The sequence below is a fragment of the Varroa destructor genome, unplaced genomic scaffold (genome assembly GCF_002443255.2).
Source record: "Varroa destructor unplaced genomic scaffold, Vdes_3.0 BEIS01000005.1, whole genome shotgun sequence".
Classification (NCBI taxonomy): domain Eukaryota; kingdom Metazoa; phylum Arthropoda; class Arachnida; order Mesostigmata; family Varroidae; genus Varroa; species Varroa destructor.
In genome coordinates this window covers 36,550,531-36,565,887 of record NW_019211458.1, presented here as the reverse complement: position 1 = coordinate 36,565,887, position 15,357 = coordinate 36,550,531, and the positions used below count along the sequence as shown (strand labels likewise).

General features: G+C 39.3%; 1 protein-coding gene across 2 annotated transcripts in view; it reads right to left on the bottom strand.

Annotated features, from left to right (window-relative positions):
- LOC111251595 (carbonic anhydrase 2-like) overlaps positions 1-15,357 on the bottom strand; it is a 36,855-nt gene that overhangs the window by 1,829 nt on the left and 19,669 nt on the right. Inside the window, exons 2-5 of one of the 2 annotated variants that reach the window (XM_086990104.1) lie at positions 5,527-5,783; positions 4,577-4,725; positions 2,795-2,923; positions 2,394-2,573 (exon numbers count right to left, since the gene is read on the bottom strand). In XM_086990104.1, coding sequence (XP_086846230.1) covers positions 2,394-2,573; positions 2,795-2,923; positions 4,577-4,725; positions 5,527-5,680 — 612 coding nt within the window. In that variant the 5' untranslated portion in view covers positions 5,681-5,783. The remainder of the gene's footprint in view (positions 1-2,393; positions 2,574-2,794; positions 2,924-4,576; positions 4,726-5,526; positions 5,784-15,357) is intronic. The other variant, XM_022808284.2, reaches the window with a different exon arrangement.

Sequence of the window (15,357 nt, the reverse complement as noted above, 5' to 3'; positions counted from 1 at the left end):
ATATTATATGAACTCTTCACAGAACGGAAATCGATGATCAGCTAAGCAGTCCAGTCTATCGATACGTGGACGATTCAGCCATAATATACCTAATCACAAAATCTGATACCTAGTTACAATTATCAGATGTGGCTTGTTACGTTCCGTCTGAAACTTTAACTTGCAATCAGCTACCGATCCGATTTTATGCAAACACCTATGCGAGTGACTTTAGGTTTCACACATAGGAGTATCTGTGCGGTCTCATAACTGACATAAATTTCGGTGAAATGCATGCTATATAGATAATATGTACAATATATAGGTGTGCATAAATGAATAAAAGGTGTTCCAGAAGACAACAGGACTTGTTGAAAAAACTGAAATCGGTGAGATAAGTATGAAAAGTTACATCGACTTGTTTTTCCAAGTAACACTTAGCCAGTCATATTCATGTACGCTAACACTTGAATTATCAAGCTAAGGACACGTACATACAGAGGGAGCTCTGAGCTTCTATTGAACTAGGTAAGTATTTCGAATTCAATGGCGGGCATTACAATCAAGCATTGCTCTAGGCTGCTATTTTTCGAATGGCTACGAGACGATCTATTTGCGGTAATATCTGACCTTGTCGCAGAAATTCAGAAAACGTTTAATTTGTTTAAAAAAAGGTTCGCTGATCTATACTTTTGACTAAATGATCGAAAAACGTCTTATTGCGTACGCAGTTGTTTTTTGGTTATCGGCTATAGGGGTAAAACGTTCGCAATCGAAGCGATGGTTGTAACGCAGTCACGCATTTTCCGACATTACGTCTGTCAAAGAGGTTTTACTCGCCGAGCTTAGTCGCCTCTTAAAAGACCGACTCTAATTTTTGAAGCATTGCGTAAAGGCATGTTTCTCGTACTCAACTCCTACTTAGTTTTCATAGCTTTACTAGTACGTTGGCGCGCCCCTCAATACTACCTCTCGGAAAAGTGAATTTTACTTTTTGAAAAGGGGTGAATTTCACAAATTCTACTAATTCATTTTCAGCTAGATGTTTGTCGACGATAAGCTTTACATCCAGATACATGTAATATTAATGAATCAAATACTTCGACAAAAGATGATTGAGATCGTCGTCGGAAATTTAATATGAATCCTACATCTCTTCGTATAGATTTCCTTCATAGGACCTTTTTCTTGCATCGCTTCAAACTCGTCACAACCGCGTACGGCGCCAAACCATAACAATGTGGGTGTCCTAGGTTTCTCAAATTTAAAATTTGACTAAATAAAGTAAAATATTGTATCTTTTAATAAACAACAATGAGATTGTTTTCAGGAAGCGATAGCATTACGTCGTGACCTAAGTATACGTGTGTTCTAATTATGAGATTCCAAACCAGGTGTAAGTTATTCTACTTTCTAGGCAAAATGTGTTTGCATGTTTTATTAACTGAACTGACGTTCATTAAATAACAACACGGAACTTCATCTTGTTTTTCTATTGTTATTATTATTATTATAATGTTACTGTTGTATGGCCTGTACCTGTTACATGTTGACGTTTATTAATCAAGTCCATCTGAGGGTGGATATTAGGAGTAGCTAGTTGAAATTTTATAACACTTGATATGTTTGCATTATGAATTTTTCTCTACCCGTCTAAAACTGTGAAGTCTCCTATAGAAGCAGGTATGTTTATTTTTATAATTCAAATCTGGATAAGCGCATCATATAGCTGCGTAAGTAACGTTACGTGAAACCAACAGGTGAAGTCTTTTTTCCGTTTAACAATAACACGGGGCACGGGAATTGATGGCTCTACCGCACCAAATGATCGTTTTGCTGATTTCAATCACCCCTTAAAATGCTTCCCATTTATTTGAGAGCTATATGTTGATATACTACACCATATACTGTGTGCGTTATTTGGACATTATTGTATATTGCTATTTTATATTTGCAACTTGGAACCAGACAAGTAGGTATCTGCAGGCAATTGGCAATGAATTCTGCACGCTATCAGGCCCCAAAACAATCCCAAGGTCACAATCTCCGAAAATTTCAACTTGGGCCACAACCGTTGCGAATTTCAACTCAGTGATGTAGTGTATTTACCTCAGATCAACGGTCTTATGAAAAAAACAGCAAGAATTTGTTAAGAAGTGGTACTAACTTCATAATCCTTACCGTCAGGTATAAAATATTCGAGTACTGAAAACTGGAATTCAATTTCAGTTCTCAGGCTCAATCCCCTTCACGCGTCTGCATTCACGTCATGAATTACTCTGTCAATCAAAATATGATTGTGCAGAAATCTGCAAATTTTAGACAATGATCTTTCTAGTCGGGCTGAAAGAAATTACTAGTAAAAACGGCTAGCGATTTTCAGTAGGTAGTTAGAGAAATAAGGGTATACAGACCTCAACTTCAGTAATTTTTAAAGGTTCGCGGAGTACGAGCCATGTGACCACTTCAGAACATGGTGGAGTGGTGAGGGAACCTTCATAGGTGAAGAAATCTCGGCTGGACGGAAGCAACATGCTAGGCGACAGCTCATCAGTGATATTGATTTTGGTATTAGCTTCCATTCCTGTGATCAGCTGAAGTGGCATTTCAAACATAATGAGTGAAGCCAATCATGTTAGAAGTACGAAGTTTCAGATCTATGTAAACTCTTAAGATGTGCGTAAATTATAATAGTTCTTTGAAAGCAGAATCTGCACAGACGATATCTTTTATGAACATTAATTTCAAACTGTAAATTTGCTTTAGTCATACAGCATAAATTCAGGCCAATCTCAATTAACTTTCAATCGTTTACCTTAGCGATTTTCCGGATACCCATGTTACTTGAGCCCTTGCTGAGGTTGAAGAAGATGCCAAGAACTGCGATGGCGCCCGGGAAGTTAGTGTTATCAGTTACGTTAGCTGCGATATGCACCATATGGAGCTGAAAGGAGACGTACATTGGGATCTACACTGTCAATCTCACCTTCGATTTACCATTGCACCTATAACCTCATTGATGTTAAAACCAATATTAGTTCCGTAAGTGCATTTTATTTGGTGAACCAATAGGACTGACTCACTTACCGCAATAACGGACTATTTCGAACAGCCAAAAAAAAAAACAGTTTATAAAAATAACGTGTTCTTTTATCTCTCACTGTCTACGGGCTTCGGTAATCAAAACGAGCGGAATTTGCTAACTATTCTATTACAGTTTGCCGTTTAAGGCTAGATTATCTTAAAAAAACACTCGGGTGTCTGATACATGTACAAAACAGTAATCCAAATGTGTGCACAGCAAAAACAGAACTCCATAGCTGGACGATATTGACATTATAAGCGAAGAATAACATGCAAAAACTAACAGTCGCAACTTTCCTGATATAGTAGCATTACTTAAAGAGGGCTGTATCGTTGCGCGACTTGTCATGGCCGAGTTCTCCGAATATCGAGCGTTAAATTTTTTTCTAGATAAATCTTTTCAGAAAGAGAAACATTAGATAGGAGAGCTCAGTACAATTGGTAGTTATAGGTTCTCTGATAGGGCAGCAATGTCCTATTAGCTCGAATAAATTTACGCTTTTCATCGTTCCACATGCACGCCACTATCTAGTTTTTTTTTCTTCTATCATCATGATACAGAGATAATACTGGAGAAGTTAAAAGGCACTACGAATTAAACGTTTAACTTGTACGTCGAGAACCGCAATATCCAAAGCATTTGCTGGTATTCAACGAACCGATCGGTGCAAACGGCTAAAGTTAAGCCTGTTCAGCATGGCGATTAAAGGCCGCTCATAGCTTCTATGAGACATGTCGAATAGACGGGAGTAACACGCGAGTGTGCCACACAAACTAAAATTAAGAGAAGGCTTAGTAATTTTGCACTCTCTTGATATCACTTCACCGACGACTCTGTGACTATACTCTAATAGTATACAATAAAAACACGTGGATGCCCACTAGTTACAGCCTACCAAGAGCGTTATGACAATGCTTCGCTAGTACAAGCAGTCAAATCAGCCAACTTAGTAACTATGAGACCGCAGAGCAAATGACTTTATATCTCGTCTTCGATTAGCCGTATTTATCACGTACTCGTAAGAGTGATAACACTTCATCATAACAATAGTTAGAGAGAGCTCCGTTGATTTTGTCACATTAATAGTTATTTGTTTGGCTGGTTAGCAGGATCACTTGGCTTATGTATGCACCTAGAATAGAATAAAATAGGGATACGTTGAGTTTTATACGATATGACCATACGAGGAAATACGCTCACACAATTATATTCATAGGTCTCATGTATTTTGCCATAGCGTTCCGTGCATTTGCTTACCTTTTCGTTATTTAAACATACAATTATTAAACAACATAAAAACACGTTTTTCAAACGTTCTTTGGCTAAAGTCCTTAAAGGTTATTATTCTACTGTTTATGTTTTCAACAACGAAACTTTAATATTTGTAGCTCACGGACTGAACATTGATAGAGGTAAGTTCAACAACGTGGACGTTTCTGCGTGTCTGATATACTATAAACACTTATTGTACGTTCTATATGGGACACAAGAAATATCCAAGGTACGACTAACCTCGATGGGGTACCGTTTTCCGTTAATGGTATGCTCAGATCCTCTGTAGCTGTCTTTGCCCCAGTGGAAATGCATTTGCAGTAACTTGTACTCCCCCGAGAGAGGGCCTCCGCTTAGCTTCTGGGTCCACTCGTTGGAATTCAGCTGAACTACAATTGAAGCATACGAAGAAATTGTACTACGAGCAGTTAGTGCCAAGTTAAATGAAATAATCTGGATCTTGCTGGAACTATGGTACTTTAAGCAAAATAACTTCAAAATAGCTTAAACGTTGTCGAGACGCATTTATAAACCAGCATAGATGAAGTTGAAGCTCTGTTGATTCTTATATATGCTTATGTTTTTCCACTCATCGGTTCTTATGGACTTGCTCCGCTGGAGTCCATTACAGAAATACGAAGCAGTCAAAGAAACACAAACAAGTCTGCTCAGTAATAGACAGCCAAGAGTAAACGCTATTGTGACCACTTCAACATATTTCTGTTTGTGATGCCCCAGTATCGGCTTTGGCATGATATAACGCATAATGCCGTAAACCTTCCACTATTTCTCGCACGTAATAAGCAACGCCGTAAGCCTTCAAGCGTTTTACATTCTTAAGTCTATACATGTTACAGCTTAGGCGATCTATGAATGAATGATTACTCATAATCCTGTGATAAATTACTAAAATATTCTGTTGTTTTTCTAGGTACTGTTAAGGTGCGAATAAATTTTATCAGGTATCATTTAGTTGCAATACCTGACCTGAAAATTTTCTACTACGAATCATATCATTTTGTACGATCAGGGTAGTGAAAAGATCCAATGACATTTTACATGGATCATTATACGACGTATTGCTGATGTCTTCTCTCGCTGTGAGGGTACATATATCCGAACGAATACAAACAATAACATTACGCTACGATTATTTAATATATATATATGAACTGATCCAATATACTCACCTGTGTGTCCATTATTGACACCTAAGATACTGGGAGTGATTTTATCGTGACCAGTTAGGGCAAGCGGCTTGAGCGATTTATCGTATTTTGTCCTTATGACCTCAATATCGATAGGACTTTGTCGCTTCATTGCACATTGATTGTTGCCACTCATCTCAATGAGACCCCACGCGTCCGGCCCTGTTGTTCCTTCGTAGCTCCACTCATCGTGGTCTTCGGCGGCCCACGCATAACGCGCTGTAATTATTGCAACGGCACTAAGTAAAAGAAAGGACAAATCGGCAAAGTAATGTATCTAATCGTTATGGTACGAGGCACTTCCTACTGATAGACAGAAGGAGAAGGCTGTGCACGGCCTATTTTTGGCGTAATTACTCTCAGAGCGGAGAGGGAGTTGAACTGTACAAAGTTATTTGAAACGATGCGCTTATTCGCTAACTAACAGACTACCTAGTTAACGTATTAACCTAGAAGTAAAGGTTAATCTTACTTTATCCGTACTTCTTATGTATCTGTATAAATAGAATCCATTGTTGGTAGGCAACACGGGGGCGTTATGGCAGCGTCCGAAAATATTTGATTATAGAAGTCTTATAAAGGAAATTGAATTTATTTCGTCTATACTACATGTTACGTGCATACGAATGGGTATCGGAAAACAACTGGGCCGTTTATGGGTCAGATCTACATGAAGCTTAGGTATGGATCCTCTAGGTGAGCATTTATCATTTGATGTTTCTGTTGCGCGACGGTGCTTGCTGTAAGACGTTGCAGTAATGCAATGCGTGATACACTGCACGGAAACACCAGTTGTTGCCTTAACGTCAAAGTGTGATTCGGTAGTACGTAGTTTATAAAGTTGATCTCAAGTGACTCTAGTGATTTTTTCAGTGGGCACAGTTTCTAGTGAATCTATTACTGATCAACAGAAAGATGGTCACAGGTACACTTGTGACCAGAGTGGCTTTACAACGTTAGTGCGAGTTTCCCGACGAAAGTAAGTGACTATGGTTTGTATCGGCACTTTCTGACGGGTGTTACTACTATAACTCGAACAGACCCATAGACATCGAAAGGGCATGCACTACCAAAGAATGGGTGCTAGACTTCCGACAGTTTACTTTATCGAAACTCAAGAGTACTCTCTCTATTGCGTTGACACTCTCTACAAAACCATGCGCGTGCGTTATGAAATCGCATGCTGTCGTGCATAATGGAACGGTTTACTGCATGCACCTACGCTGTACAACCATAGCCAGAACTCATAAGTTCTGTTACTTGGCGTTGATAACGTCTGGCTGAACCCAGCAAGGGCCCAGTAGATACCACGTGGTTATACGCATCGTTCTATAATTCAGCGTTGTGCATACCACTCCATAGAAACGAGCCTTAGCAGCTGCTCGCAGTACGTTTCGTCCTTTGACTTCCGCTAGTTCTACCGTAGCCCTAGTGCTACGAAGCCTAGCCGTTCTCGAAAAATTATAATAGTCCCTTATCTTCAGCCTTATTCCGTAGCAGGTAAGAAAACCAGAGCTTCTTGGTTGGCCGTATCTTTAATCGCGACTGCAATATCATTTAAGGAGGATTATTACGATAGTTATTATCGAGGTCAATATAGAATCAAATTTTTTTATATCTGTGAACGTTTGCGCCCAAAATTAGATTAGTGAAAATAGCAATTATATCGCTGCAAGGTTAACAAACTGGTGCTCACGCACGCCTAAACGACCTAGTTTTTGTAACTCTGTTAACCTTCGGGAAAATCTTTGTTGATCTTCGATCCGGCCCGTTGTCGCTGCGATCGATGTTTGTTGTTGTGATTATGTCTAGTAGGCGTCGGCGACGTATTTAACGTACGAGATTCATTGAAAGAATTGATAAGAGCGAACAAACTCAAACTTGTATATCATACATCTTCTTCACATACGTAGTGAACCACGGCAGCACGGTACGTTAGGCATCTATGTTATACTAATTATGTTATGGTAATACATACTGTATTTGTTATTTTCATCGACGAAGTGGGCGGCCAAATTGAAGCTAAGGATTAGCATACATCTTTTAATATCTATTAACATCTGTATCGTATACTTCTACCCGTTCAACGGTTGTGATACAATTGTTTAGAGTCTAGTCATGAATTTTTACTGGGAAACAGGCTTGCCAAATACTGATATAGTATTTTTCCGCTGAAACATATCGGACGCATCGAAGAAATCATATATATATATATATATATAAACGTTTAACACATTTTCAAAGAAACTGCGTGTAACTGTTAAACGTTCTAACCAATAAAATATCGTCATGACTGATTCACATTTTATACGGGCGTCTATCACACTGATTTAGAAAGCGCATCATATTGTGTGGTACTGTTAAGTTTAAACGCTATCCGAAATCAAAGACACGATACCAACACTTGTTTTTAAAATGTCGCTTATTGCCACTTATTAATGCATCGAATAACGTCATGCTATTACTTGGACGCTATACAAGAGCGTCGTGGCTGGACCGTTTCCGCAGGTATTATCGCTGCTGATAGCGAATGAAAGCCATCAAAATATATTCAATCAAAGCGATCTTTTGCCACTTAACGGTCCGTGGTAGACGAAAGGGAACAAATCGGACCGCTGTCCGTGCTCCCTAACGTTATGTTCGTTTATGGCATCTTTACGTACATGCATCAGTCCTTTATCGTTATCGGAAGATCACTTGATAATTTCGTTTTGCTTGTTTCGTCACTCTGGCGGCCTTTATGCATGTTTTCCTTTTAGTCCAAGTGACTCGACTTAGATGTACACGCTCTTATGTGTACATATTCCTAAAAAAATAGGCAGTGCCCAGAAATCCTATAGTACGAGTCGATAGAGGTTCACACCTGCTTTCCTAATTCTGTTTTCGCATTTGGGCAGGCCATTTTTTTTTGTTATCTTTGATGCCATCATTAGATCATACCTAAAACGCTTTCTAGTCAATACTTTGTGCCTTGCTCCAGTGTCGTTTGCCGAACTGCTTGAACGAACGATGAAAATTGCTTCTAGAGTAGAAGCCGTCCAAAACGATGTTCGACTCTGGATGAATGGGTCCGTTTAGGACACGCTTGACACATATGTGATTTATGACCTAAATATCTTATTCGATTTGCCTCCTTCAGTAATTTTCTTGAGCAAGCAAAATGAAAGTTATCGTTACACTGAGCACTGCTAAGGCGAGACGGTATCTATTTACGAATTTTATTTTCCAGAAATGAAATTTTTTTCAGGTGTTAGAGGAAGGTACAGCAAATTGGGCGGACGTCGGGTCGAATCTGACTTCGATCTTCATTATCCGGGTTATTTGTATAGAGGGTAGAAATGAGACGCATCCTCATCGCTGGTCTCGTTGTGCGGTAGTGGCGTAAGCCCTACTGACATCAGGACCCTAGTCTTGCTATTCTCGTACTCGAACACTGCCGGATCGCCTTGTTAATCCTTCACGAGCCGTATCAGTATAATCGTAATCATACATGCACTGAACGACACATCACGTATGTAGAACGTTTAAAATAACCGCGCTTTGCCAGTGTGGTTAGGTTACGAAGAGATATCGCTTTTACGTTGTAAATAAGACGACTATTGATAAACAGTTGTACCCTTTAGGCCTACATTGCAACAAATATAAATCAGCTTGGTCATTTAGTTTCAAACAAATAAGGCTGTCTTACTAGCAACATAACTATTCTATGCAGCTTTTATGGTTACAGGAGAGACGAATAGGCTTTTTGACACGTACTATTCATTGGTAACGATTCTCTCCTAGACTTCTTTTGAAAAGTAGTGGCTGTATCCTTCTGCCTGTAGGAAGAATCTATACTCGTATCAAGGTACAAGGAAGGGGTGTGTGTGATCGAAAACATAAATATGTGACAATAATGGAAGCAATACCGATGGAATTCGCATGCAGTAATCTAGTTGGTTTCAAACAATAGGGACAACGTTGTTTTTCGTAGTAAACTTGAAACAAAATGTTGTGGTTGGTCGAACTGGAGTATACTCTGCCCTGACTTTTTGCTTTTGAAGTTTTGTAAGACGAGAGCCTTGTTTTCTTTCTTTTTTTTTTCAATATAAATTTGATAATTCTCTCATATAGGGTAGATTTTTGGGAATTTCCCCAACGAAGTTTTGCCATGTAACTTTTCAGGATAACATCAGTTCCGCTAACTTGAAAAGAAATATAAAATACAGCACGTACTATCAATAATATCATCTATAAATATATCCTGATTGATTTTTGCTTGAATATCAGAGACTGCTTTGAGGCATACACTTTTTGCGGTAATGGCTCGTTAATTTTTTGGTGTATTACAACAACTTCTGCATACTGCACGCTTCCGACAAGGCTCTATCTGCAACGCGTGTTTACCGACGACTTCGGCTTACACAAATATTATATATCTAACTATGCTGCACATATGTCGACGATGACGGTAGTGACGCTAATGATTCATGAGACCGACACCTCAACAAAATTTATTTCTATGAGGATTCAAAATTTATTGCACGCGACGTTTCCCTTTACCCGGCTTAATAATAGGGGTAGCGCCGCGAACGACAACAAAAGATAGGCTGGGTTTTGCTTGATGCGCTGTCATCATTTCTGCCCCGACTGGTCTACATATTCACTGTCTACTGTCATTTCTTTGACGCGTATCACAAAACAAGATTTGATATCAATTTGTATTAGCAAATACTTAACAGACCATTGTATGTCTAAGCAGGTCAAAGGCAGATTATGCTGATGTCCTGATTTAATTATTGGACAGGTAGCATATATTTAGTAGTAATGTACTATAATTTTCAAAATTGACCTATGAAATTAATAAGGGATTTCTTCCGGGGGTTTCATTTCTTAATCAAATCTCCCGCACTTATGCACTGGCAGTGCCCTCGCTCTTTTAGGATATCTGCAGAAAGTATTACCGAAGCGAACCATCACGATTTTTAAAGGTTAAGGTTCAGAGAAAAGCGTACTGTCTAAGATGATACTTCAGATGCAAAGGTAACTTATTACATTGTTAGTTTTATAAGTTGAACATGTAGTTGTATATGAGCAGCTCCGATCAGTAGTCTGATTGGTTAGTATTTAAATTCGGAATGCAACAACGTCGGCCTATTACCACATAGTAGCTTATAAGATAAGACTGTATTCCATATCGTCTACTATTTATGAATAATCAAAACAGATTATTATTTATATTCCCTCTGTATAAATCGTTGTTCCTGATCAAGGTGAGTTCGGGTCATTCATTTATATTTCTGGCTGGTCAGAAATATAGATGTTAAGCAAGTTATTACTAGAACCACCTTATGTTGTATACTTGTTTAGGTGCTTTGATGTGCTGGAATAATTAAGAAAACTAGCTCAGATGAACGCTTTAAAACGAGTTGGTAAACCCGTTTAACCCGAGCTTAAACGAGAATGCAACGAACATAATTAGCTGCATTAGAAGACGTCCATATTGAAATCCAGGCTTGCGTGAAAATAAGAGCTTTTCGAAATAACCACAAATTACTTTTTCGGAATAATTCTACGTCTAATACATCATTGGCAATTGGACATTTTCTAGATTGATCGCATCATATGGTTGGCTATCTTCTCTAGAGACCACCTGCTATTCATGATTTCCAGACATAGCAGAGTATAATATACACTAATGTTAGCTTGGCCCATGTCTACGTGTCCGATGTTCCAGCGAAGTCCATGTATCAAACTGGCAAGTTCACTTTACGCTGGTAACGTCTCGTAAGCGGAAGAACTAAACCTCGAAGCTTTTCAAGCATCTATTCTATCTAAAATTTAACTGTCTTCATTAGGTCCAAATCAAACCCCCTAAACATATTCAGCAAAATATTCTATCGTCCTTAGTTATATAAAGCGTGGCAATATCCTTGTATTGAATAGATAATCAAATCAATAAGCGTGTCGGGGCAAACATTGGCCGATGTTTACTTGGCTTGTTGATATTATTATACGTTTATGGCAATGACAGGCGATAGACAGCTTGTTTAAACGTCGCCTACTACGTAAGCTAACAGATGGCATTTAGCTGGTCGGCTAGCAATAAGGCTGCGTATATACTGTTCATTGAATTGTTGCTCTCGGCACGTCTATTAAAGTGTAGTATAATAAGCTACGGCGCAACGCGATAAAAGTGAGAGTTAAATTTTACCCGTTATCGGTTTACGGGACTAATCTGTTAACCTGGTTACGCCTGTGTTGTGTCGGAGAGCGTTTATATAAACTTTATTTTTAGCCATCAGTTTAGATCTTGTTCTAGATTGCGCTATAATCGTTGCTTCTGTCTGTTCGGATATAAAATCGATTGTTTACTTCTTAACTTGAGCCTGCGATTTGTCATAAAGTTGGGCGGCCTTCTCCTTCTAGTTGATTAAGGCACTACCGCGTTTTATCGAGCCGTGCCTCGAATAGCGGAATACTGAGGGAGTGAGGAAAACTATTAGACACGAAGTTCAGTATCAGGTAGGATGACTTCTTGGTTTGTTCAGTTTCGTCAGCGTTTAGAACTTCGAAAGCGTATTTTTGCTTCTTATCGTTAGTAGCTCTATAGCACACCTATGATTTTAAATCAGTTGTAAATTGTACGGGACATAATTTATTCTATTCATCAGTGAAACCCTATAATTGACGCTTGCCCATAACCGTTTCTGTATATGTGGAAAGTGTAGTTTTGCATAGAAAAGCAAAGAATGTTGCCCTTACGCAAAGCAGGCCTTTCTTTTAGTAGAACCTGTTATGGACGTTGTGCAGTACGATAGCTTAACGTACATTTTTGCGAATCTCTTTTAAATACCCGAACATTTCAGTATACTCCTGCCTATCCTCCAGTCAAGGCCCGTGCTCAAACGCATACTAACGTCGACTTCTCATTTTTTTGTAGACAAAATTTACAATATGCTTGCTTTTGTGGAACATCGTACCTATACTGGATATAAAACCGGAATACTCGGTATATATTTAAATTACTCGCAAATCTACTTTCGGACCAAACAAAAACGATTTCATAAAATGAAGAAAATATATATCTATAGTATCCATTAAAGGCCGTTCGGTTGGGCATGCCCGGACAACCTACGATCCTATTTTTTTATGCGTCCATTAAGCTATAGAAGCAAATCAATTGCGGGTCGGCAGAGTTCTAAATAGTCCTCAGTGGAAGCTCAAAGGTCTTATAAAAGAGTTTTGTTATCCATAATGATTTAAAGTAAAAAGCACAACTACCTAACAAACGTGAATATTTCACCTAATTTGTAAATAAAAATTTCAAAATTCGATGATTGCTGGAACGTAACAATAGACCCTCGTAAGACGACATGCCTATATGTAATAAATTATTGAAATCTAACTTTGTAGAAATAGAGCTATTAGTAGATATTTGAATAAGTATCTTAGAAATATGTGGTGCGCACTTATTCTTTTCTGCCTAGTATTATCGATGGCGAATGCAGTATTTAACGGCTTCCGGCATTCGCGGCTATTTCCAGAGGCCGGTTCGATTCTTCTTTGTGTTGCATTTTACGTGTTATTTTATGTCGATTCGAGAGGCGTGCGTCTGCTCTTTCCTGTGAAACAAAAAACGAAAGTCGACATTCGAATGTCGACTTCTCGAGGCGTACATACGACTGTGACACCATATTCTTCTTGATCTCGAAAACTTCCAGCATCCCTTGAAGATCGATCTCTTTCCGCTCCAGGAAGAAGCCACCGCTAGCAGCTGTGCACGTTGAGGGTACGGGCTCGGTTACCATTATTCTTAGCAAGTGTTCGGGGTTGTCTTAGTTTAATCGACATACGCCAGTCTGCCAGCCTGTGGACTGTGTAAGCACGGCTTTTTTCTCTTCACTCTTTATCTGGGAATCTGTTATTGTTTAGCGAGGCAAGGCAACTACTCTATTACAAAGGATAGATCATTGGGACTTGCCTCGCAGTTATTATCAATCAAATCTCTAATCAAATAAAGAAAAAATTAATAATTTGATTCAGTTATTCGCGTTTACTGGCAGTAGTCGAGGACTTTAGATAGACTGGCCATCGGCACAACATATCAACATCAGAAAAAAAATCTAGAAATCATTTTGTATCGTACGACATAGGTCTTTGGACGGCAGCGACGAACTGCGAGGCAATTTTGAATCACTATGTGTAGCCCAGTACTTATTCAAGGAAGTAGGCTTCAACACAATTTACTTGTTTAGTTTTTTCCATAATAAGCTTTTTCTAAATGACGTGTATTCCATATGTTGCGATCGGAGTTACCCTAAGGTCGGAAAAGCTGAGAACGGTTGCGAGGAACAAGTGAAAAGGTGACTTGATCGTCTATGCAGCCGATAAGGTCGTCCTTTATCTTTCAGTGACGTACGTAGTGAAACTTCTACTGTCCGCAGAAAAGAGCTGGTCCAACTACACAAACGGGTTGAAGAACCGAAAGGTAAGTTGCCGAAGTACAAGTCGTCAGTGGCCTCTGCCTGCCTTCCTTTCTGAACTTTATCTCCTTCGTCTTGAACAGGTTCACGGTCAGTCCTGAATTTGTGACTGGTATGTATAGCCGGATCAGAGCATATTATACCTGGATTTTGTTCTGTCCGCATATTACTAGGTCGTCTACATACAAGATGACTCCCACTGACCTTTGGACCTCTGATCTAACCAAGGAGGCTCTTCAGCAAAGCAAAAGTGGGCTATGGTTGTTCCTCTCAGGAAAGTCAATTGTCTATGTAAAAAGGAAAGTTCAACCGCTCCGTTGTCGATGATTATTTTGGTTTCTAGTGGAATCCCAGCGAGAAGGTTGACCACGTTTTTAGAGACACCAATCTCGTTCAGCAGTGAACATAACCTTATTCTCAGCACCGCATCAAAGATGATTTTGAAGTTGACGAACACCGCGTATAGTAGATTGCATTATGTGACCAATGCACCTTTGATGTTAGTAATCAGGATACTGCACGCCGTTTCCATTGACAATTCTTTCTAGGACCCATGTTACTCCGCTAGAATGGCGTGTAAGTAGCTTCTTAGTGGCACTTTTTTACCTAGCAAGCCGAAAAGCAGCTTGTAACAAAAGTCTTTCTTTGCTATCCTTACTATAATGAAGATACGGTCGAACCGCCCTTTCCTTTAGGGATCACTAACAGGGTAGTGTGTCTTCATTGGGCTGGAAGTGTATCGGTGCGCGAACATCTATTAAATAGCGCTCTCTAGGACAGTAACGGAATAACGCTGCATTTGAATGACGCTTGCAGACCCTACCTGAATCAGCGGATTTCTTCGTTGTGTAAGTTCCCAAGACCTTGCCACATTGTAAACTCTTGTTGAGGTATTGGAGTTCTGTTTCCCTACGCTGCGGCGAAAAAATTCACTGCATTCGATATCGTATTCCTTGACACAAACACCTCCGAGAAGTGATTTATGAGGACCGAAATGCTAATCAGGCAAGCTTCCGTAATACGTTAGCCATTTGTATAGTTAACGTTCTTCGCCGATGATCAAACGGGTTTTCAGCCGTTCAAAGTATTGCTGTCTTTGCGGAGCACACGCTTTTCACGAAAAGGTAGGCTAAACGATAAAATTCGGGCACTGGAAGGGTAGAACGATGGTCATGCATTTGAAGGCCATATGGGCCGTCAAGGCAAGATTACAACTATATAGATAAACCGCGGTCTATGCTTCCAGGAAATAAAAGGAAAGACTGGAGAATTTTGACCAAACCCTGTGCACAAGTTTCGGCATTCACCGCTTCAGATACAGAGAGAACTTTGTGGGTGCTTATCTATC